Source organism: Triturus cristatus, chromosome 2_2, assembly GCF_964204655.1.
Source record: "Triturus cristatus chromosome 2_2, aTriCri1.1, whole genome shotgun sequence".
Classification (NCBI taxonomy): domain Eukaryota; kingdom Metazoa; phylum Chordata; class Amphibia; order Caudata; family Salamandridae; genus Triturus; species Triturus cristatus.
In genome coordinates, this window is record NC_140582.1 from 1,037,198,706 (window position 1) to 1,037,222,910 (window position 24,205).

General features: G+C 43.5%; 1 protein-coding gene across 2 annotated transcripts in view; it reads right to left on the minus strand.

The window, feature by feature from the left end:
- Positions 1–210: 210 nt before the first annotated feature.
- HGFAC (HGF activator) overlaps positions 211–24,205 on the minus strand; it is an 882,006-nt gene continuing 858,011 nt past the window's right edge. For both annotated transcript variants that reach the window (XM_085642492.1, XM_085642493.1), the window contains one exon: positions 211–573. In XM_085642492.1, the coding sequence (XP_085498618.1) occupies positions 403–573 (171 nt within the window). In that variant the 3' untranslated portion in view covers positions 211–402. The remainder of the gene's footprint in view (positions 574–24,205) is intronic.

Genomic DNA, 24,205 nt, shown 5'->3' on the forward strand with positions numbered 1-24,205 from the left:
ATATTGTGATTGGTTCCCATCCTAAACCACGCCAAAACTTTCAAGAGCAAAGCCAGGAGCTTAATGTTATAAACGTATAAGCACTTGAGATCTGAAAAAAGAGAAGAGCATATGAAAACAGTCAGGATTTCCTTAAATTCCCGACACATCCACCAACAGTAAATAGAGCAGTCAGCATGGCGCTTAATACACACTCCCTGTGAGAGGATGCACATCTGATCTGAATTTATTTTAACATGCCCGTTCATTTTATAAAATAAACACAGTGGGTATTAAATATTTTCACACTTGGAAACGACTGTCTTCATATAGCCAGAGAGGGTGGTACAGATCACGTACATTTTAAGCTAACTAATGCAGAGAGTGCTTTCAATTTTCTCAGCAGCGCCTCCCGGGGTAGTGCTAGTTGTGTACTGGTTTTTTGGTATTGGTTTTAGAGTGAATCCAGTCCACAAACTTAGACACTTTGGTATAAACGCCAGGCTTCAGGCCACATCCATCTCCCCAGCTGATGATTCCGTACAGGTATGACACCTTTCCAGCCTGACAGGCCAGCGGTCCTCCTGAGTCTCCCTGGGTGAGGAAAAAAGAAAAAATGTTTACTTTAAGCAGAATACACTAATATAACATGCTAAAGGTACATATACAACACATTAAGGTCTCTTTTTTCCTGAACCAGAGCCACTGTTTCTTTGTAATGATCATTTTAGTCCTCACTGTCAGTGCTAGGACCCTTGCCCTTGCATCTACATCTTCATTCTGTGCAACCTTTTAAATTAGTCTATGGTTGTCTCCACCAGACCCTCTTGATCGCCTGATTGGTACTCACCTCTTCGGGTGCTCCATCAAGATCCTTCTTCGTTATCCCTTCCTTCGTTATCCCTTCGTTATCCCTACGAACGGTATGCATCTTCTTCTATGAGTCTTACCGCCTGCATTGGAGCCCTCCACTGTCCATTGGATTCCATTGATATGCCACCATATAATGTTTTTCAATTGGGTGCATCTCATGTGGTAATTCAGAAGCCATAAAATATATATATTTAGCTATCTTCAGGTCATCAAAATAATAAGTCCAAAGTTCCTATTTCTACACTGTAATCAGTGGGGTTCTGTTTTCAAATTTTCCTTTTGACTTGAGTGATATCTGGCTTTGCTTATGTGAGTGTATTTTCTACAATCTTCTCTTGGGAGAGCTGCTGATTGGAGAGCTGGAGAGAAAGCTGTTGTTGGAGGTTGGTGTCCTTATCTTTAAATAAATAACATCTTAATCATTCGTTTGAAATTTGGACCTTCATTTTGGTTTTTGGATAAAAGGACTGCTAGAAATTGGATTAGTGGCTGACTGGGGTATGAGCCCTGATCAAGCAGCAACCCAAATCCTAGTTGGGGTAAGGCACAAGCAAACCCCAAATTAACCTGTGCTCAACCCTATGGTAGATTGGCACAGAGCAGTCAGGCTTAACATAGAGGCAATGTGTGAAGTATTTGTGCAACACTTCAAACAGTAAAACAGTGAAAACACCACACAAAAGATCTCAAAACAGATTTAAAAAAGGAGCCTAATTAAATAAATAAAACAAGATTAAAATGACAAATATCCAATCAGTCGAACCAGAGTTATTTGTTTTAAAATAAACTGCAATTTAGTGCCTAAAAGCAGAAAGTGCCAACCGCAGCTATCTGGTTGCGCTGGATCAAAATCAACATTTCAGGCCGACTGCGATCGAGCGCAGGTCAGACACAGTCCCAGATTAGCCCCGCTGGAGGTTTCCCTTCTCCAGTTTTTGCCACGAGTCTTGTTTGTGTTGTAGAGGGTTGTGAGAAGCAAGGAGAGTGTCGTGGATGGTAGGTGACATTGTGCGAAGAGCAGGCCGGACGACATGGAAGGGTGGGCTAGTGCTTCATGACGTTGGTCTTCCGCGGGTAATTGATGCTTGCTGTGGGAAAGCGGTGGCTCGCTCTGAATTTCGTTGCGCATCTCTGTGCGAACTGGCCTATTCACGGTCATAAACAGCCTAAAAGCTTGATTTAAAGAGCCTGTGGGTCACTCCAAGCATCCAGGACCTGAGAGGCTCCACGAGGGGGGTCAGTAGCGTGCTGCTGCTGGGTCCAGGAGCTGGTTGGGGAGGCTTTAATCAGGAGACCAGCCCTTTTGAGTAACTCTGTGGTCCGAGGTTCAAGATGAAGTTACAGGTCCAGGTCTTCCTCCCCAGGCAAGAGGGCATCAGGCAGCAGGTCAGCACAGCAGGGCAGCAGTTTCTTTAGAGCAGCAGTCCAGCAGAGTGGCAGTCCTTGTAGCAGCACAACAGTCCTTCTTCCTGGCAGAGTATCCACAGTTCCAGAAGTGTATTGAAGAGTAGATGTCAGAGGTTCTTTTATACACAGTTGTGCCTTTGAAGTGGGGAGATGGCGCAATTGATTTGAAGTAGGACGGGGACCATTGACGGAAGTGGGTACAGGTTACAATTCAAAAGGGCGGCTGATAGCAAACAAAAAAAACACCCTCTAGCGATTGCCGACACTGAGACGGCCACCCCTCGGTCGCACACACGATGTGTGCATTCACACGGTTTAGCTTCGACTGAATGAGTATTTTTCTTTGCCCTAATGATGATCTCCTAAAAGACTTGTACATACAGCTACACTTTTTGAGGTTGAAACGCCTTGGCACTTTTCTATGGGGATTTATTGGAAGTCCCACCTCAAGCATAAACTTATTGTTTAGAATCAATTCACTCTAAAAAGAAACATACACTTTATTTGGACACCATTGAGTGTGGGAACGTAATACTGGCTATATAACCCCATGCTATACACATGGAGTAAGACAATCATTGGAGAGAGTTATTTTGGACTTATTGGCAACAACTCCTGTTTGTTCAGCAGATAATGTACCTTTGAATCATTTCCATGTTTAGTGTTATATTGTGTTGTGATTTGTTTTGATCGTTTTCGACGTAGTTTGTTTATAGTAGTGTTTTGATTGTACCAGATATATGTAATTATCATAAAAATGACAAATATTAAAAAAGAATATATGTGAAATCAGATAAATACTCAAACACATGAGATTGATGTGTACGTAGTGTTCCTTGAATTAATGTTGATTAATGGTTGTGTGGGGGTCTTTGAGAATTCTTGTGTTTTGATCTGATCTCTCCCTGCATATTAGGCCTACTGGATCAAACCCCTTTGCGTTCCTATATTTGAAGTGGGGAGAAGGTTCTAGGGGCATGCCTATAAAGTGCTCAGATGCTCTGCCTTCTTGGACCTGGCTCCAGACTAACTCCACAGGGTATGCATCTCTTTGTGTGGATGCAGGACACAGCCTACTCAACTGCAAGTGGGGATGTGCCCACCTCCTCCTCCCCCTCGTGCCAGTGATGGTCCATTAAGTCACACCTAAGCTCCCGATGTGTGTGGCTGTCTAGGAAGATTACATAAAGCCCAACTGTCACTCATACCCAGTCATGTTACCCAGAGACAGGTTGCAGGCACCAAATAGCAAGAAAATGTCAACTTTCTAAAAGTGGCGTTTTCAGAAATACAATTTAACCATAATTTAGGATTTTGAATTGTGATTCCAGAGACACCAAACATGAATTGGTCATCTCTTCCCATTTGGAAATGACACTCATAAAATGTAATAAGGCAACTCTAATGTCATCCTATGGTAGAGATAGGCCTTGCAGTAGTGAAAAAATAAATGTAAGAGTTTTTCACTACTAGAACATGTAAAACTTAAAAGTATATGTCCAATTTTTTAAATACTCTGCACCCTGCCCTTGTGGCTTTCCAGGGCCTAAAGAGGGGTGACTTCTATATATAAAAAAGTGAAGTTTGGCCTGGCAAAAGGTTTATTTTGCCAGGTGGAAATGGCAGTTTAAACTGCACAAACAAACGCTTCTTAAATGGAGGCTCACTATTAGCATTTAATGTACAGGCCCTAGGCACATGTAGTGCCACTTTACTAGGGACTTAGAAGTAAATTAAATATGTCAATTGGGTATAAGCTAATGTTACCATGTTTTAAGGGGAGAGCAAAAGCACTTTAGCCCTGGTTAGCAGTGGTAAAGTGCACAGAGTCCTAAGGCCAATGAAAAAAAAAGTCAGTTAAAACAAGAGGCCTGAAGGAACAAAATGAGGAGGAAATCATGCCAAGGATGCCATGTCGAACAGGGACATTAAGGGAAGTGCCCTAAAAGGGGCCCTAGTCCTAAAAGTAATAAAAGGACTAATGAAAAAGCTAAGATAAAGTCAATGAAGTAGGCACAGTTAATGAACCATTCCTTTTAGACATTTCAGATAGCATTAATGGAGTCATTGAAGATGTTGGTCATCCCATTGATGTGGTAATGATGAAGGACATTGGCATAAAAGTCATGATAGATTCTGGTGCACATTTGAACTTAATAGCTGATGTGATGTTTGATAAACACTTTAAAGGAAAATCTGAGTTATTAGAACAAGACATCAAGCCTTATGCCTATGGCGGCAGGCCAGTAAAGTTAGTTAGATATTTTGAAGAACATTTAAACTTTAAAGGTAATAAAGCAGATGGTACAGTTTACGTCCCTGTAATTGTGGATACTGTACTGCATCCCATCAAGAATTACTAGGCATTACGCTGAACCCCGATGAAAATCTCCAAGTCCAAGTTAACTGTGTCAGAGTTCCCCTCTGTTTTTTTCTAGAAACATTGGATGTTTGAAGAATTATATGCATGATATAACGCTTAAAGTGACTGCTATCCCTTTTTCCTGCAAGGAATATACTTTATGGTGTTAGGGATGCTGTTAAATATAATTAAATAGGCTTTGTAGTGAAGTTGTCATTGAGCAAGTTGAGATAACAGAGTGGTTGGCTCCCATTGTTGTGGCCCACAAGTCCAATAATTCTATTAGGCTTTGCTTTGACTTGAAAGAACTTAATAGGAGGGTGGTTGAACACAAATTCTCTCTCTCGAATATAACACAAATGGTGGGTACTCCTTGTCAGTTCGGCACTGCAATACCTGACAGGCTCCCTATGAGGGACTCTTTGCCGGAGGTCTTTTATTCCAAAGTGCCGTTGGGTGCCGTGGGAGTGAGGGGCCTAAGTGTGTAGATAATTGTGGTGCAGGTGAATGCTCAGAATGAGAATTAAAACAGGGTATGGAAGTACTCCAGAAAATTATTTTAATCAGCGAGTCTTCCAACCTGATTAAAAACAGGGTGGCGCAATACTGAAATAATGTTTCAGGGAAGGCGCACTATCAAGTGGTCAACATGTTTCTTGCCTGAATAGTCCTCAGATCTAGTGGCAATTCGTCAGGACCTAAGTAAAAAGCTATCTACACCGTGGTTGGTTGTCTGGTAATCTGACCCTGATTAACCAAACCTAAAACCTAAAACCTACTGTATGGTACCTGACATTCAATGACTGACCTATTAAAACAAAACACGAAGCATTACACAAATAAATCGTTGATGTAGTCCAACACAAATTATGAACAAACTTAAGTGTCCTCTCGTAATATGGCATTCTTTAAACCCATCGTGATAAACAATTCAAAACAACATGACAGCCATGTGAGTTAAAAACAAGCTATTTGGCTCATGAGAAAAGTACAGTGTGACAACCACTGTACTGTGGTAGCAGAAAATGGAACTCACCCCATTGGGGTTAGCATCAGTCGTCAACAACTCAAGGCAGGAAGGACACTTGGAATTACCTAGTATCCTGAACGGAGTCGTACACGATATAAAGACAGCCTAAAAATCAGCAAATAGCAATGAAACAACGTGGGAAGCTAGGAGCAGGAGAGACGGTAAAGGGGCAACTGTCGCGGAGGCTAAAAAGTGTAGCTGGGATACTCATGGTTAGTCAGCGGCAAGTACACCGTCAGACCTACTAAAAAAACACCTAGTCCTGCTGTCGTCTCTCTCCTCCAATTTTAGGAACTGCATACCTTCTTGTATTGATCATTATAGGGGCGTGTATGCTTCTTCTGTTGTTTGGCATCTTTCCCTGGAACTGTTTTTATCTGCATTTTCTTCTCCAATCACTATGGCTGAAGCTCATATGTCACAACCACCTCCTTTTCTGAATGAAGTTGGGGAACTTAATCTGCCATGGAAACAGTGGATAGGTCTTTTGGAATCTTATCTCGTAGCTATTGGAGGAGAGATGTTTCTCCATTGCGTAAGCTATACATCTTGCTCCACAATTTGGGAGTTGAAGGTTGCAAAACATATGACAACATTTCAGTATCTTCTCAAGATGATGAAGAAGAAAGTGATGGTGATGAGAACGTTAACAATGTAGCGTTAAGCAAATTGGAAAAGCATTTTGGAGAAAAACTCTATGTTGTGTTGGAAAGTCACAAATGTTTTTTCGAGAGCATAAGCGAAGAGTGAAAAAGTAAAGTTGTACATTGCTGCGTTGAAAGGGTTAGCAAACAAGCATGCTTTTGAAGGTTTAATGGATTTCCTCATCAAGGATCAGTTGGTAAGTTGTAACAACAACTCCAAGATTCAAGACAGACTTTTAGTGGTCAACCCGGATCTCAAAGAAGCTGTTGACATTGCTGTAGGCATTGAGCATACCGCTGACTGCATGAAAGAAATGAAAGAAGGTGGTGGCAGTCATAATGAGATAAATGCCATAAACAAATTACTGGGAAAGAAAATAGGAATAAAAATATGAATCCGGTATTGTGTAGTAACAAACTCAAATGCTATAGATGTGAGAGTCCAAATCATCTGGCCAACAATGTTTCCTGTCAGGCCAGAGCAGTAGTGTGCCACACATGTGGCAATAGAGGCCTTTTAGCAAGGCTGTGTAATGAGCAGCGTCCCAAACCAATGTTAACTATTGGAAAAGACAGTTCACTTAAAACAAAACTAATTTTCCAATTACACGGTGGTGGCAATGAAACAATGAGTTTCCCTTCTTGTAGTATCACTTTAGACACCAAACAGCTTTAAGGTGTTGGCAGATTCATGCTCCCCTTACACTATGGTGGATGTAAATCTTTTTACAAAGTTATTTCCTGACCTGCAATAGAACCTACAAATGCCAGACATCAAACCGGGTAGGTACAATGGTGACCCTATACCGTTATTGGGTATGGCAACTATGGGAATCGGATTTAAAGGTAGGAACACTGTGGGTAAAATGTGTCACAGAGAAGGGATCTAACTTACTAGGTTGGAGGCATCAAAATGAGCTGAGAATTAAATTAGACCCTAACAGTCCTGATCAGGTACTTTTGGTTGATCCGTCGGTGAGTGGGAAGGATGCCTGTAGTGATTTTCCTGATGTATTCACTGATAAGCTGGGTTTGGGGAGGGGTGACCCTTTGATCTGAGCAACATATGGGTGGACATGCATCCCCTGCCATGCATCCATGAAATACTCACCTTGATTAAGGGGGCATGTTGTTTTACTGTCTTGGATCTCTCTTCTGCGTACCACCTGGAAGAATTGCATCTGGATTCATGCCTCCTCACTTCTTTTGTCACTCCCCTAGGTGCGGTCCAGTACCTATGCATGCCTTTTGGTCTGGTGTTTGCTGCAGCCGCTTTTAGGAGGATCATGCAACATGTTTTGAGAGACATCCCTGAAACGCTATACTTCCAAGACGACATCCTCATCCATGGCAAGCATGTGGAAGAACATGACATAATGCTTAGGAGGGTGTTAACAAATTTACAAAAGGTTGGGCTCACTCTTAAGAAGGAAAAATGTCGTATTGGGGTGGGGTCCGTAGAATACTTAGGATACACCATTTCACAGGATGGCATGAAACCCAAGTTGAACTTAGTGAAAGCCATTCAGGACACGGTTCCTCCAACCAACACAGAGGATCTTAAATCGTTTTTGGCACTGTTGGAGTACTATTCTACATTTGTAAAGAACTATGCCAGTATGGTGGAACCTTTGCAGGGTTTACTAAAAGCCAAAGCCCCATTCAATTGGAGCAAAGAGTGTCATGATGCTTTAAACGCCGGTATTGTTGCAGCTCCCTCCTTTGGCAGATTTGATCCTACTAAACCTACTGTTTTAAGCACAGATGCTAGAAACAACGGTTTAGGGGCCAGTTTGACATAGTGGGTGGACGGAAATGAACAAGTTGTTGCTTTTGCCTCTAAGGCTCTAAAAGGAGCTGAGAAGAACTATTTGGTTGTTGAAAAAGAGGCTCTTGTTTGTTTTTGGGCAGTGAGACATTTCAAATTCTTTTTATGGGTAATCCCTTTTACCATAAAAACTGACCATAAGCCTTTAGTGTATGCTTTCACATGGAAGGGATCTGCCAGAACCACACCCAGGATAGCTAGATGGATCCAAGGACTGGAAGGATACAATTTTAAGGAGAAGTATTTACCAGGTGCACAGAACATAGTTGAAGATTTTTTGTCACGCTCTCCCACGATGTGGATGACAAAACTGACATAGAGGATGACAATGATGTTCTTAAACTGACAAGCTTCAATAAGGAAGAGTGGAATGAATGTGTAATGTCTGACATGGAGTTGGTTTCATTTAGAGAATGCATAAGGAATTGTTGGCCTATTAGAAATATAATTCCTCCTTTATTGTCTAAATACTGGGATATAAGGTTTGAGCTCAGTATTCAGGGCGGCATGGCGTGCAGGGGAGAGAAAATTGTTCCGCCAGAGAAACTAAGGGAACAAATTGTGAAGTTGGCAGAAGAGGGACATTTAGGGCGTAGCCTTACAAAAACACAAAATATGCCTTGGTTACTGGTGGCCAGGTATGGATACCATGGTGGAGACCTAGGTGAAAGACTGTATGGAGTGCAGAGTCAGTGACAGAACCCACCAGGCTAGGCAACTGCCCCTTCCACCTGTGGAGGTCCCGGATAGCCCTTGGTCTAAGTTAGAGCTTGATATTATTGGCACCCTAAATCTTAAAATGCTGAATGAGCATTACATCCTTGTGATAGAGGGCTATCACACTCGCTGAGTAGTGTTTAAATGTGTACATCAAATCGATACCAATGCCCTTATCCAGTTCTTAGAAGGAGTATTTTTCAAAGAAGGTGTCCCGGACATTTTAGTGACGGATAACGGGGTTCAGTTCACATCCGAAGTCATGAAAGAGTTTTTGTCTGATCTTCAAATTGTACACCATAAGACAGAATTATATTGCCCTAGGGCAAAGGGGTTGGTGGAAAAGATGAATTAAAGAGTGTTTGCAAAGGGCGGAATCACTAAGTATCCCTGCCGTTGCTGCCCTATGTGACACTTTGTGGGCGTATCACACTACACCTAATTGTGTTACAGGTATTGCTCCTTTCACATCCCTAAAGGGTTGAATCACAAAGACCAAACTATCTGCTACCTTGTTAATAAACAAGGGTGTGTGTGCTGTAGACAGGAGCAACATCTATATGAGAATTGCTTCTCACCAGAACAAGTACAAAAGCAGATATGACCAAACCAAGCATGTGAAACTCTCAGTCTTCCATGAGAGGGATTGGGTTCATATTGCTCTTCCTAAACCACAGAGGAAAGATGTTTCTGCGTACTCTGATCCTATCAGAATAGCTAGGTTAGGCAGGAATGCTGTTCATCTAAAAAATGAGCAAACCTGGGGTATGGACAAGATTGTAAAAGACACACAATTGATGGACGGAATGCAGAACAAATCAAAACATTCACCCCCAGTCAAGAGATCTGGGTTAAATCCATCATTCTTTTGCTCACCATGCCACCCCAGTTTAGAACTGGCCTTATGCAAATCAGTCTTGACCCCGAGTGGGATGGGTATGCTCAGACGTGAGTCCCGTGCTCTCCATGCCACTGAAATCAAGCTATCCTGGCTGAAGAGGAGTGAAACCCCGAAACCGGTCCTAGGATGCTTGTTTTCAGTCCAGGGAGGACCTGGCTTGGCAATTCGGGCTGGACTGTTCCCATGAGGCACAGGGTCAAGACTGATGTGCATATGGCTGGGTTCAAATTGGAATGGCATGGTGAGCACAAAACAATGGATTTAGGCCCAGATCTCAGTACTGGGGTGAATGTATGACGTTGTTCTGCATTCTGTCCATCAACTGTTGTTTTTGCATTTGCCACCCCGAGTGGGACGGGTATGCTCAGACGTGAGTCCCGTGCTCTCCATGCCACTGGAATCAAGCTATCCTGGCTGAAGAGGGGTGAAACCCCGAAACTGGTCCTAGGATGCTTGTTTTCAGTCCAGGGAGAACCTGGCTTGGCAGTTCGGGCTGGACTGTTCCCATGAGGCACAGGGTCAAGACTGATGTGCATATGGCTGGGTTCAAACTGGAATGGCATGGTGAGCAAAAAAACGATGGATTTAGGCCCAGATCTCTGTACTGGAGTGAATGTATGACATTGTTCTGCATTCTGTCCATCAACTGTTGTTTTTGCAATAGACAAGAATGTTCCACACATGCCCACTCTTGTGCCCGGTGTACACACCCTGTTCGTGGTAATGCTGTTATGGACGCAACTCTTAATGTTCCCAGGAGATCACAGAGAACTCAATTTTTTCCTGTTTGGCAAAATGACTACTGTAAAAAGTGACCTCTTTTTGCTTTTCCCATATTTTTACCCCATCTTTTTCTTTTTTCTTGTTCCAGTCTTTCCTGAGCCCTCCTTGGCTCCCTTTCCTGTTGCCTTTCTTTTGTGTCTTTCCTTATGCTGTAACTCCTCAGATTTTCCTCCCTTGCATGGGAGGTGTGTTACAATATATGTATGTGGTACATTCCATCTCCCTCCTGCCCTAGCCCTGTTGGAATGTACCATGACTGTTATGACCTGAAGATTATACAGCTGACTGAAACCTGTGGTTGTGGAGAGGTGAATAAAGAAATCTCTTGTACTGCTCTGCGTCATCTCTTTGTAACAGTAGTGCTATAAATAACTAGTGTTGACATGAAAGAATGGTTTACTACTGCCAGGATTTAAGATCATGATGGTGCAAGTCACACCATGGATCAGCTGTGTGGAATTAAATCTGTTAGCTTTGATATCAAAAAGTTTGGGCCAGATTTAAAAAGCTTTTGTGTCAGGTTTGCATTACTGTTTTTACTGCAGACCTGGCACAAAATCCCTTTTAGTATTTACAAAGCCATGCAAATGGCATCAGGGAGGCATTTCGTGGGTGGTGTATGGGCACTCCCGTGCACTTACCCATGTCTTTCGACGCAAACTCATAGTTACAAAGACTTATACACATGGATTTGAACCAAAATCCCACACAATCTTGAGGATGGTGTAACGAGGAGAATGAATGTTTATTTCTCCTCGCTGTTTCCTCTTTTGCATGAGTGCTAAATTCTACAGCACACATAGAATGAGGAAATAGCCTCAATGGAAAGATTTTGTGCTGGAAGGAACCTGCACAAAACCTATCCTGACTACCACGCAGACACCCTTGCACTCAGGTGCATGGGCGCTAAGCAGAACAAAGTGCACCAGTGCATGGAGAAAGCAGAACTGTGCCACTTCCTTGAAGATATGATGTAGCTCTGCTCTCTCAAGGTGACGCAGCACAGCAGCCTTGCTTGCTGTGTTGCGCCATTTATTAGTAAATTTGGCCCTATATTTTGTGAATGCTCTATGTGTGAAAAATACAAACGTATTTAAATAAAATAGGTAGTTTTAGGTCCATAGGTCTATTTTTGATTCCTATTAGACAACCACACTGTAATCCATAGTATAAATAAAAGAATAAAATAACCTCATGTTAGAACATGCTACATCAAGCGAGAGATCTATTTAAAGCCAAAAAGTACGGCCTTCATGAATACCAGTACATACAGAAGTGTGCCGAATTCCATTGAAGTGCGCATTCAGTAGTTTCTAAGCACCATGGTGTCATCAGTGCATACACTGGACAAACTAGTGCTCGAAGAGATTAACTTAAACTCTTGTGGCATAAGGAACCTCATAAACAAGCATCCTAAGAGGATGGAGATCTCTGTATGAGAGAGTGCTTAGTCAATGAATTCGACCTATGTACAGTGTCATTAAATAAAATGTTTAGGATTAGAAATGGGAATAATTTTAAAAAATGAGTACAAGATATGAAGAAAAAACAGCAGGAGAATAAAAATAATTATAAAAAGAGTCAACCAAAAATGAGGTGCCTCCGCTAAACTTTAATCTGTAGTTCCATGTGACGGGACAGACCACCACCGCTTCACTTTCCTCATCACTGAATCGCTGCCCTCAAAAAAAGGCTCAAATGAACAAAAAAAAAACAGACACTGGATAAGGAGCACTTGTAACATAAACCTGAACGATCTGTCATCTATCGCAGTTACATCCTTCCCCCTCCTGAGGACATGTCAGATGTCCAGGTCCTTACTGATCATTACAATAACTCAATGACAACCATCTGCAATGAAGAACTATTGTATCGGAAACCGGAAATCTACTTGTAAATTTACTTTTATTCACAAATAATGAATAGGGCCCACAAGCCAACGGCAAATACTATGAAGTGAATGCTTCAACCTCCAACACGTAAAAAAAATAAAATTTTACACATAACCGTTTGTATGCATGCCTGATATTCCGTAGCTTTATGACATACCACAATGCGATAAGCTGCTGCACATACTTACCCCATGCAACACCATCCTTGATGCTACTGCACCCCTCCAACTTGAAAGAGTGTCCACCAAAGGCTTCAAACCATGGTACAATAGTAGCCTAAATGCTGAAAGACGCAATCTACAAGTGTCTGAACGGTCGTGAAGACTCTCCCTCTCTCTCGATCGCCTCAAACACATGAGATCTCAGAAATATTTATAACAAACGCATACAAAGCTCAAAGGCAGACTTCTCTAGGAAACAGCTAAATGATGCCAGGAATTGACCCAAAAAACTGTTTGACATCATCAAATTGCAATCTAACAGGCAACCCAACCGAAATAGTAAATGCTCCGCTACTTTAAGGCACGATACCAGAATGCCTCCCATACTTAAAAAACCCATGGCATACCACACTAATCTAAATAACATCCAGCCTATCTCCAGCATCTCTACTCTTTCAAAGCTCATTGAGAAATGGGTCCATGCCCAGCTACGCAATCACATTGAGAAATGTCAACCCTTCGACCAATACAAATCTGGCTTCCGTCAGGGACACAGCACTGAATCGGCCCTTACATACATATTTGATGACGCTTTACAAATGCTTGATCAAAATGAATTCTGCCTGCTAATCCTCCTTGACCTCTCTTCAGCATTTGTTAAGGTCAAACAGGCTCCTTGATATACCAGACCACAAGATGGGGCTCTCCAGTCCTGTCCGCACTGGTAATCTATCTCCTGACACTTTGTCTGTTCTGTTGATCTCTATCTTCGTGATTGAGATTATTGTTTATTATTGCCTGCCCTACCTCTCGCTCACCCTTATCTTGTTTATAATGTTAGGTTGGACTCTTTGGAGTTCTCCACCCCTACCTGGGGGATTATTACTGTTTATTATTGACTGACTTACCTGTTTTTCTCACCTGTTCATTTGCAAAGTGCTCTGATACCCTCTTGGGTCATGTTTGCGCTATTTACAAAAACTATACAAAACTATACAACAACTATACAAAAAAATACAAAAATTAAATACAGTTTAAAGCAAAGGTAAAAGGAATAGGGATTAGAGAAAAATATTAGCCTAGTTTGTGCTGTATGGTTTCAATTACCTCTAGGTTAGATTGGGAAAAAAATGGCTTTCTTTGCTACAGATATGGGATGCTGTGTCAGATTGATAAAGAATCAAAAACAACAATTCCCTTGTACCAATATCACCAATACCTTGGTGATATTTGTATGCTTGGATGCTTGGTGTATGATATATATCAGTTTGTCCAAATACACACACAGGGAATTGTTATTTTTGATTATTTGTCAATTTGGCATTCTGTCCCTTTGTGTAAGGTGGACCCTTCTCTTGTTGTTTGAGACTCAGATTGATAAAGACCTTGGGGCAGATTTACAAGAACTGGTGCATCTCTTCATATTAGCAAAGATGTGTCAGTTCATTTGCGTCCCATAAAAAAAACCCTTGCGCCAACATGGATGCGTCGCATTTACAATGCGGCGCACCGTGGTGCACGGATAGACAGATGTGTGACGCATCTTTTGGCGTACAGGCAGCGCATTGCTGAAGTTGTGTTGCAAGCATGATGCAACTCCAGCAATAGTTAGCTATACCTAGTTCTAACATGCCGCGTCACTCCTTACGCCTGCTTCTGGCAGGCGTAAGGTTTTGACGCAGTGGCGTCGTAAAAATGACTCAGTGAAATCTTGTAGATTTCACTGCGTCACTTTTACGAGGCTTTCTCACGTCGGAACGCCCACTCTGCATACATTACACCTGATGCAGGTATAATGTAGCACAGGGCTTGACAACCTGACGCATCTCCCTAGATCCATCATGTTGTAAATCTGTCGCAACGTGGTGCATTGTTTACGATGCCGCTGTGTCACAGAAGTGACGTAACAGCAGCGTAAAGTTGTCGCAAAGGGCTTGTAAATCTGCCCCCCTTGGTTTTTTTCCAGTATGGGTTCAAATATTGAACAGCTCTGGATATGAGGTTGGGGAGCAGACTAACCGAAAAATTCAGCTCTTCGCAACAGACACAACTAACATATTGAATGCCTCCCTCTGCTGAGGAGTTATGCTGAGCCCTGTAAAACACACTATCATTGCCCCTCCTTGAAAACGATTGCTGACCCTAACATTGTGTCAAACTTCCATCCAGCCTCCATTCACCCATGTGCCTGTGAGATCATAGAAATGTGAGATGAGAGACCTCAAACAGTCACTGATTAAAACCAGCTCCTTGGTCAAGATTTAGGCCACTATGATTGTTGAATATGTATTAGCCAACATAAGGGAAGAACAACTTTTCTCCATGGATGAAGACAAGGAACAGCCCTTACACTCCTCGACCTCTCTGTGTCCTATCACACTGTCAACCACCCAGCGTAGGTAGAAAGGCTAGAATAGTGGGCAGGAATATCTGGATCTGCTTTTTCCTAGAGTAGAATTCAAGATAGTCAAGCCTTGTCAGACAGGTAATCACTTCATGCTTCTTGGGAAAGACCCTAGAAAACTCAGTTAATACTTAATTGAAAGTCTACATTGCCAAAAAAACACTTCATACTAATCAATAAGGCTTCAGTGAACAACATAAAACAGAACATGCCACACTACACAAAGTCAACAATGCCCACAGAATATTAGACAAGAGGGAATCATGCATTCTAATTTTCCTTCACCTCATCTCACAAAAACCTCTGACGGTGTTAACCACTGAACTATAATAAATGTCATGCATGCAAGGGGAAAATTTATTGGAAATCTAAATAGGTTCGAGTTAGACCTGGCACCATTGGCGTGGGTCTCCCTTCCATTTTTCACTTTTGTCTCCTCTGTGTTTGCTGGTGTTAGATGCTCTGGGCGCTGTGCCACTGCCATTCAGTGCCACAGCGCAAATTCTCCCTATTGTAAATTGACTGTGTGAATTGGTGTAATCCTAATTGACCCAAGGAACATGATAGGAAATTCGAATTTAGTATGCCTGAGCTCCAAATATTAAAGCGCATCTTTTAGTGACGATTATTTTTATTTTCTGTGTTTAAAACTACCACTAAGTAGGTGTTTTCTTGCCTAAGCCTTCCTGTGTGCTCTGCTGTTATGTGTATTGGCTGTCTGGTTTTGGAGGGTCAGTGCAGGCTGAGACCAACCTGGATTTAATAGAGAGATCTGCAGTTGGAGTATGGGGAGGGGTGACCCTTTGATCTGAGCAGGGCTGTGCCTGGCAAGGTGAATGATGGCTCCACCTTCCACTGTCATCTGATGGCAGACCCCCTCTCCCTGAAAGGCAGGATGTAGCCTCATAAATAAAGTGCTCCAGGACGACACCAAACATGTTCTGGCTGGGTTCAGTGATTTGTAACTTTTTAAGAACAAAGACTTTTGGGGTATAAAGATCCTACAGGGTGTGTTACTTCTGGATGTCAAGACGAACCTCTATCCGTGTAACGAGAGGGAAAGTTTTATCCATCTTGCTGAAGCAACTACCCAAGGGCCTGATTTGAGCTTGCCTCCTGCTGAAGTCTTAGGGACATTGGACTTCACCCATCAGCCGTCCGGATTCCTATTTGAGAGGGATTCTACTTGCAGGTGTTGAGATTTCCAGAGCCTCTGGTTCTACTGCGGGGAACGCAGGCTGAAAGTCATCGCATCGCTATTGTGGGCCGCCGCAGCTGAGGAGCTGTCGCTGCTGAGAGCCCGCATTTGCCAGTGTTACCAAAGTCATCTTGATCGCTATTGTGGGCCGCCGCAGCTGATGAGCTGTTGCAGATGAGGGCCCGCATTTGCCTGTGTTTCCAAAGTCATTGTGATAGCTATTGTGGCCGCCGCAGGTGAGGAGCTGTTGCCGCTTAGAGCCCGCATTTGCCTGTGTTTAAAAGGCATCGTGATCGCTATTGTGGGCCGCTGCAGCTGAGGAGCTGTTGCCGCTGAGAGCCCGCATTTGCCTCTGTTTCCAAAGTCATTGAGATCGCTATTGCAGGCCGCTGCAGCTGAGGAGCTGTGCCGCTGAGTGCCAGCATTTGCCGTCCTACGAGAATCATCGTTATTGTGGGCCGCTCCAGCTGAGGAGCTGTGCCGCTGAGTGCCCGCACTAGTCACCACTTCGAGGATCTTGGTACCACCTACAGGTGCCACTGGGTGTCCGCCTTTAAGCCCCGTCCCAGAGTTATCGTGAGTGCAGGCCGCGGACCGCTACAGCGGGGAGCTGTGGCCTCTGCAAGTCCGCCTGTCATCACCGCGGCTTCATTGCACACGCTTTTTGAGTGCCTCTATTGCTTTGAAATTAATCTGTAATTACGTGCATTGTGGTTTCTTGATCGCTTTTGAGCCTTGTGTTAAGCCTATATAAAGATACTTATTTTTCTATACCTACTTGTGTTTTCTGTCCCTTTGTAGTGTCTTCTCTGCGTTGTTGTGTATGGTCATAAATGCTTCGCACACTGCCTCTGAGATAGGCCTGTCTGCTCGTGCTACGTTACAACAGGTTTGAGCAGGAGTTATCAAAGGGTGTAGCCCCTTACTCTGACTTAGGAAGAAGGATCCCTATTTGGATATCGGCACCAGCCGCTGCCAACTAGAGATCCCCATTTCTAACTGTTCCTATCTTACTTCAGGGACAGATGAAATATAGTTAGGATAGGTAAACAGTGTTCACAAACAGTCTTCACAAATAACTCCATCTTCACATTATTGCTCTTTAATCAATACCCCACCTCTGACTGGAATAATTTGATAATTTGTGCAGATGACGGCATCAATAACCAGTGAGAAGATATTTCAGCAGAGAGTTTTTCAATATTGTTTATCTTCTGAAGAGGGGTGTTAGAACTGACACCTTTTGGTGGTAGTCCCTAAACGTTTTGCCTTCACATCTTCTGTTTTGCTGAATAGTTTTTGGGGCTTTTGTACTCTATGCACTTTACCCTGCTATCCAGTGCTAAAGTGCTTGTGCACTCTCCCTAAAACTTGGTACAATTGGCCTACATCTAATTGACACCTTTAATTTACTTGTAAGTCCCTAGTAAATGGTACTATATGTACCCAGGGCCTGTAAATTAAATTCTAGTTGTGGGCTTGTAGCAAGTATTGTGCCACCCACTCAAGTAACCCTTTAAACATGTTTCAGGCCAGCCATTGCAGCCTGTAGTGCAGTTGTATACTGACATTTCGACCTGCCAAAATGAACCTTTTACCAGGCCTAACCCTTCCTTCTTAATACATATGTCACCCATATCATAGGCCCTAAAAGCTTATAGGGCAGTGTGCATTGAATTTAAAAAGTAGGACATGTGGGTTGAAGTTTTACATGTCCTGGAAGTGAAAAACTCCTAAAACCTTTTTTCACTATTGTAAGACCTATCTCTTCTGTAGGATAACATTGAATTACCTTATTACACTTAATACATGATAACATTGGTTTGGAAGTAGATAGGAAAATGATGTTTACACTCAAATGAACTGTCAGTTAGAACACTCTTTAATAGTAAAGTCGGATTTGAAGATACAATTCTGAAAATGTAACTTTTAGAAAGTTAGCATTTTCTTGTCTCAACCATTTGATTCCCAATGCCTCTGTCCTGGATCACATGACTGTGAATAGTTGCCAGTTGGCCTTTGTGTATTCATCCCAGACAGTGAGACAAAGACAGACTAGGACTAGGTGTTGGCAGAAAGGGTCACCTTTCCAGGACGGTTGGGGCAGACCTGTTCTCTGCCTCACTTACATTTCTGACGGCTGCCTCTAGTACACACACAAAGGAACTTGACACCAGCCTTTTGTCATCCTAGAGTACTTGAAGTCTTGACAGGGGAAGGAGGATCTTTCTAGAAAAAGATAAGGAGTCCCCCTAGCTCACAGGCTGGCACCAGGTATAAGTATTGGACATCTTGAACCATTCACGCCACCACCCTCCAACTGATAGTCCAATCAGCGGTCCAGTCATGCCTGGATTACTGTAATGGCCTTCTACTTGGCATAAATAAAACAGTCACTGCAAGACTCCAACGGGCACAGAATGCAGCTGCTCGCACTCTGTTTGCCCGCCCTAGGAAATGTCATACCTCGAACCTCCTTCGCCGCTTACACTGGTTGCCAATTAAACAGAGAGTTCAATTCAAAACCCTCTGCACCACGCACAAGATTGTACATGGCCAAGGCCCCCAAATCTTGCAGGGACTTTGCTTCCCCTATATGCCTCTGTGTACATTGCTCTCTACTGATCAACATCTGCTGTCCATCCCACGGGTGCGATGTAGAGCCGGGGGTCGTTCTTTTAAATATCTGGCCCCTGTACTATGGAATTCCATCCCTCTGGATACCAGCTGCACACCGGACCACTGGGTATTCAGGAAACTGATCAAAACCTGGCTGTTTGCTTCCATCTAGCTTCACCCCCCTCCTGGTCTTCGGTCCAAGATGTCTGGTTGTTTTTTTTATGTTCCCATTGCGGTGCCATGGAAATGGGCACCGTAATGGGAACGCCAAAAACAGTTCCTGCGCGGTATGGATTGAAAAGTCCATGCTGTAAAGGGACTGGTGTGCAAGCAGACAGAGGGCACATGTTGTGCCCCTTGTGTGCATCCACATGTGGAGGAGGCACTGGGGGCCCTGCAGGGCCTCCATGACACCACCAGTGGAGAGGAAACTCGTAATATGCTTGGCAGGACCGCAAATTGCAGCCTCCTGACCACCGTAACGTAGCCAGGGAACAACGGTTCGCTGACAGCTGCAACAGGGCTGTGGAGGTCTGACTGCCCAAATCATAATAGAGCGGTTGAGAGAACGCCAACGCCGCAACCCCACAAGTCTGGCAGTCCGTGGACTGCCAGACTCGTAATCCTGCCCATAGACTTCTGGTGGATAGATAAATGGCCTAAGCACAAGTTGGGATCTGGGGGTTTCAGGCCCGACAGTCCACAGGGCTTCTGGATTCTGACCCTCCACCTTAGCGTCAGCCTAAAGAGCCTGCAGACTCCCATGGTGTGGGACACATGCAGGGCCGGCTTTGGCACCGGAGGCGTCCAGTTCAACAATGCTTGTTGGCGCCCCCAACGACCACCTCCGCCATGGATTCCCTCACTACCACCCTTTAACAGTGCCCCTCAAGTTTCCGTAAGCGCTCTCTCTCAGATGCATTTAATTAGTTTTACAGCACCACTCATATCACTGTAGGGTGTCAGAGAACTTTACATCACACACACACTACACAGAGACAATCAATCATAGGTGTCAGTTCATACAGTTCATTAAAAATTTATGCGGATAAACATCGTATCCATAAAAGTGCATAGTAAAAGTATAAATGACAAGGCAAGAGTGATAATAAGAGCAAGTAAAAATTGACAATTTGTAAAACACACTGTTACACGCTCAGAAATAGGAACAGTAAATTCATTGGCAACAATTATAAAATTCAATCCATTCATACTTTAAAAACTCAAGGGTTAAACATTGACTTACGTGCCCGAGTGGCAACCCTCAGAAATGTGCTAATACGAAAAGTAAGCTCTTCATCAGTCAGAGCGAGCATACTCAAAACAGCAGAATCCAGACTAATGGGCCTGCTCCTGCTGAAGAAAGGGTAAAGGAGCCCCTTACTAAACTTTGTATAATATTTGCAGAAAAACAAGAAGTGAATAGTAGTTTGGCCACTCACCCCGTCACATGGGCAGAGTGTTAAATCAAGTTTCGAGTGGTAGCCAAATGGAAAACACAATGCAAATTTAACTGTCCCTGCTCAAAAGCGGAATAAGAGGCTCCTTTCCCGAAAACTCATAGGTAGCATTAGATAATTTGATAAGGGAAGGCAGCACCGCTCACGAGACATATAGCTGGAAACTAGTGATTTCTTCGATTCCAGCACCAGTCTTTCCTTATTATATAACAAATAAAGGGCACTTCTGAGTTCTTTTTTGTACAAAGTTTCAGTTTCGCTGGGGTTTAAAAAGATGCAACATTTGTTAATGCTACATAGGCTCTGATAGACCTCAGAGAGCCAGGGAATGTCTATCCCCTTCTCACACTTCATGCAGTCAGTAATAATGTCTCTGGTGAAGGTCGCTGCCTCGTTCTTCCAGACCGATAACCAGAAAAGGGCTGGGCGGGCACGTATAAAATCAATTATGTAATTTAAATTCAATTCCTTGTGGCAAATGTAATGCGGGGTGGAGATTGGGTACCCAACAGTTTCCTGCAAAATCTATTTTCTTCCTGCTGGAGGAAGGAACTATTTGCGGTACCCCAAATCTCAGCACCATAAGTAGCCACTGGGACACATTGAGATTTTAATTTTTTTAAATAGCTAAAATAGCACCTGTATTCTTTGGATGGGGAGACTAAAAATCGAATTGATGGTCTTTGAGAACTTGCTCTTGGAATAGGTGAGATGCTCAGTACAGGAGCGGTTCGCAGCAAAGACCACCCCAAGATAAGGAAATTTGCACGTACTTATCAGTGTTTGGCTGCCAGCGGTAATGGAGCTGAGCTGGCATTTCCGAGGGCAACAAGACATTAAATATGATTTATTAAAATTAACTCTTAGGTCCAGGCTGTCCATATACTTACCGAAGGACTGTACCAAGATACACAGTGGAACGGTGGCCCCTGCTTCTAAATGTCAGGTGATGATTATCGGTCGCATGTGTTGTGCCCATCTGGTCCATAACGTTGACCAGATTATGAGACCTCAGAAACACCGCCAATTCTGCACCCCTACGAGAAGACGGAACTAGATTGTTTGGCACTGCGCCCAAATGTGTGTCTTTGAGATTTGAATTAAAATCACCTCGCAAAACAATCCCAATAATATTGCCCGAACCATGCTGGTAATCTAAGTTAGAAAAAAAATCAAAAAGTTCGATCAAATTCTTATTTGGAATGGAAAGAAAATCATTGCTGTAAAAATTTACCAAATAAAAAGAGACTCTTCTCTTGTACAATACAACTTGAAAGTTACAGCTATTAGATGGGAGTAACTTAAAACTTCCACCGGCTGCTACATTAAGCCCAATAAAAAGACCCCTGAAGGTCGGCCCAACTTATAGCGGGATGCCGCCACATTGGAGCAGTGAAACCCCTCAATATGCAAATCGTATATGGCCCATGTCTCCTGGAACATTACTATATCTTGTTCTTTAACTAAGCGCAGCCAGTCCTGATCATTAAGTTTGGACTGTAACCCTGCTACGTTCCAGCTAAGAATGTTCAAGTCTACTCCACTATTAGCTCTGATAGGGGATAGGAGTTAAATAAACAGGGGTAACCCTATAACCCAAGGAACCTGGGCCTCATCAACATAATAAAAACAATGGTTCCAAAGGGAAACAATTAATTTAGATTGCAATAAATCAAACAACAAAGATCAAAAAACACAGCATTGATAAATCAATCAAATAATCAATATTAAACAATGAATTACAATTCGAAAAACAACAATTTATTCTTTGTATTTTCAATTGAATATCAACTCATTTGAATATCAACAAAAATGAAAAGGCTGTATATACAATATTTTAGAAAAACGACGCAGTGGCAAAGTGAATAAAGTGACTGAGTGCAATAGTGAAAGTGTAAGTATTTACAATATATGCACGTGATTATCAATAAAATCAAAGTATACACAAAATACAAACTTTACAAAAAACTTTTTGATGTAAAGAGTCCTCAACTTTGTTATGGATATAGAATAAACCTTGTGAGACACATGTCCTATCTTTTTGTGTTATGCGCAAGGAATTCCAATTGGTAAGGGACTGTGGAACCGTCAACGTTTCGACCCTATATCAACCAGTCGTTGTAAATAGTCATATCGGGTCTTCTTCAGGACACAAGAGGTGTATAACAGCCTAGATTGCAGGTGATGGGACAGATGTTCACCAAAAAGTCGCTGATGAGAGGGTGCGGCTGCATCCGAGAGGCGGCAACATTCATTCCACTCCCAACCACAAGGAAATAGATACACAAGTGAAACTACACCACACTTGAGCAGCGCGTTGATGTCTTGATGTCAGTCAAAGCGTTTTCAATTGACTTCAGGGCAGAGGAGGGAGCGGCAACATCACCCTCAATGCCTATATTGCTGTTGTTACTAGCATAATTAAAAGTAACATCAGTCTGTGTACCCACTGCAGCAGTACAAATAACCACCGAGTTTATTACATTGTTGCATGGTAAAAAGCCTTTAGGTTTTTTAGACTTAGTCATCCCTGCGTCCCTCTTCCTTTTTGCAGGTTGCGTTTTCACTTTGTCGATCTTTTGGGGACCTGCTGCCCATGCTCCAGTACTAATGCCTGGTGCATCTGGGACTGCCAAATTGGGGGCTTCTGAGCATGGCGGAAATAAGTCTAAGGAAACAGGGCATGCTTCCATTGGAATTAATTTATGGGGAATTTCAAGTGTTACACCATCAGTGTTCGGGCCTCCCAAGGATAGGCGAGAATACAGTGTAGCTGGGTCCATAGACAGACGACGCTCTGTCAGTTCAATTTCATGGGAAAGCAGAGACTCTGCCCTTACAATAAAGGCGTCTAATGTCCCGGCCACTCCTTTGCGTTTGTTCATCATGCCACAGATCACAAGATAATCCAATTATTTCACAACTAGAAAACACACAAGCAATAAGCAATGCAATTTGCTGTACCTTCAGTCTTTGTCCTTAGTGGAGGTTGTCAGGGGGATGGCCCAGCCCCTGACGGGCTCGCCCTTGGCCCGGTCTTCGGATGGCGCGCGCCCGCGCGCAGTGGGAGCCGCGCTGAGCTTTATGCACCTCCGGGCGCGGGAGAATGGTGGCGGTACCTCCTGGCGCGAACGTCAGCAGCAGGGCAGTGTGGGGTCAGTAGTCCCCTTTTGCGGTCAGTAGAGCGTTTCGCGCCGAGTGGGAGCCGTGCTGAGCTTTATGCGCCTACGGGTGCGGGAGAATGGCGGCGGCGCCTCCTGGCGCGAACGTCAGCAGCAGGGCAGTGTGGGGTCAGTAGTCCGCTTTTGCAATCAGTGGAAGCGATTACCACGGGAGCCGGGCTGAGCTTTATGCGCCTCCGGGCACGGGAGAATGGCGGCGGCGCCTCCTGGCCTCGAACGTCAGCAGCAGGGCAGTGTGGGGTCAGTAGTCCCCTTTTGCAGCCAGTTGAAGTGGTTCCCGCGGAGCGGGAGCCGCGCTGAGCTTTATGCGCCTTCGGGTGCGGGAGAATGGCGGCGGCGCCTCCTGGCGCGAATCTCAGCAGCAGGGCAGTGTGGGGTCAGTAGTCCCCTTTTGCAGCCAGTAGAAGCGGTTCCCAATCATAGGTGTGTAAATCAGTGTATAGGAAATGCTATGTAAAACAGATGACTACAAATGTAGAAGTCACATGTCATCCACACAGGTAGAAAGTATAGTTTAATAGTCCTTGGTCTAGAGTGTACCCTTTTTCCAGCATCAGGATAATGAAAGACTGGGTCCTGAGGCACATGACATGCTCAGACCAAGTCTGGGCATGGGGCAAGCCTGTCTGCGGACCATCAGTGGTCAGAAGAGGTTGGGCTGGGCACTTCTCTTTCTCCCAATTTCTTAATTTATTTTCTCCCTTCCAATGAAATGGCAGTGTTAAAGCGCAAGGCCCTTTCAGTCGAAAAGGCAGCTCTTGGAAA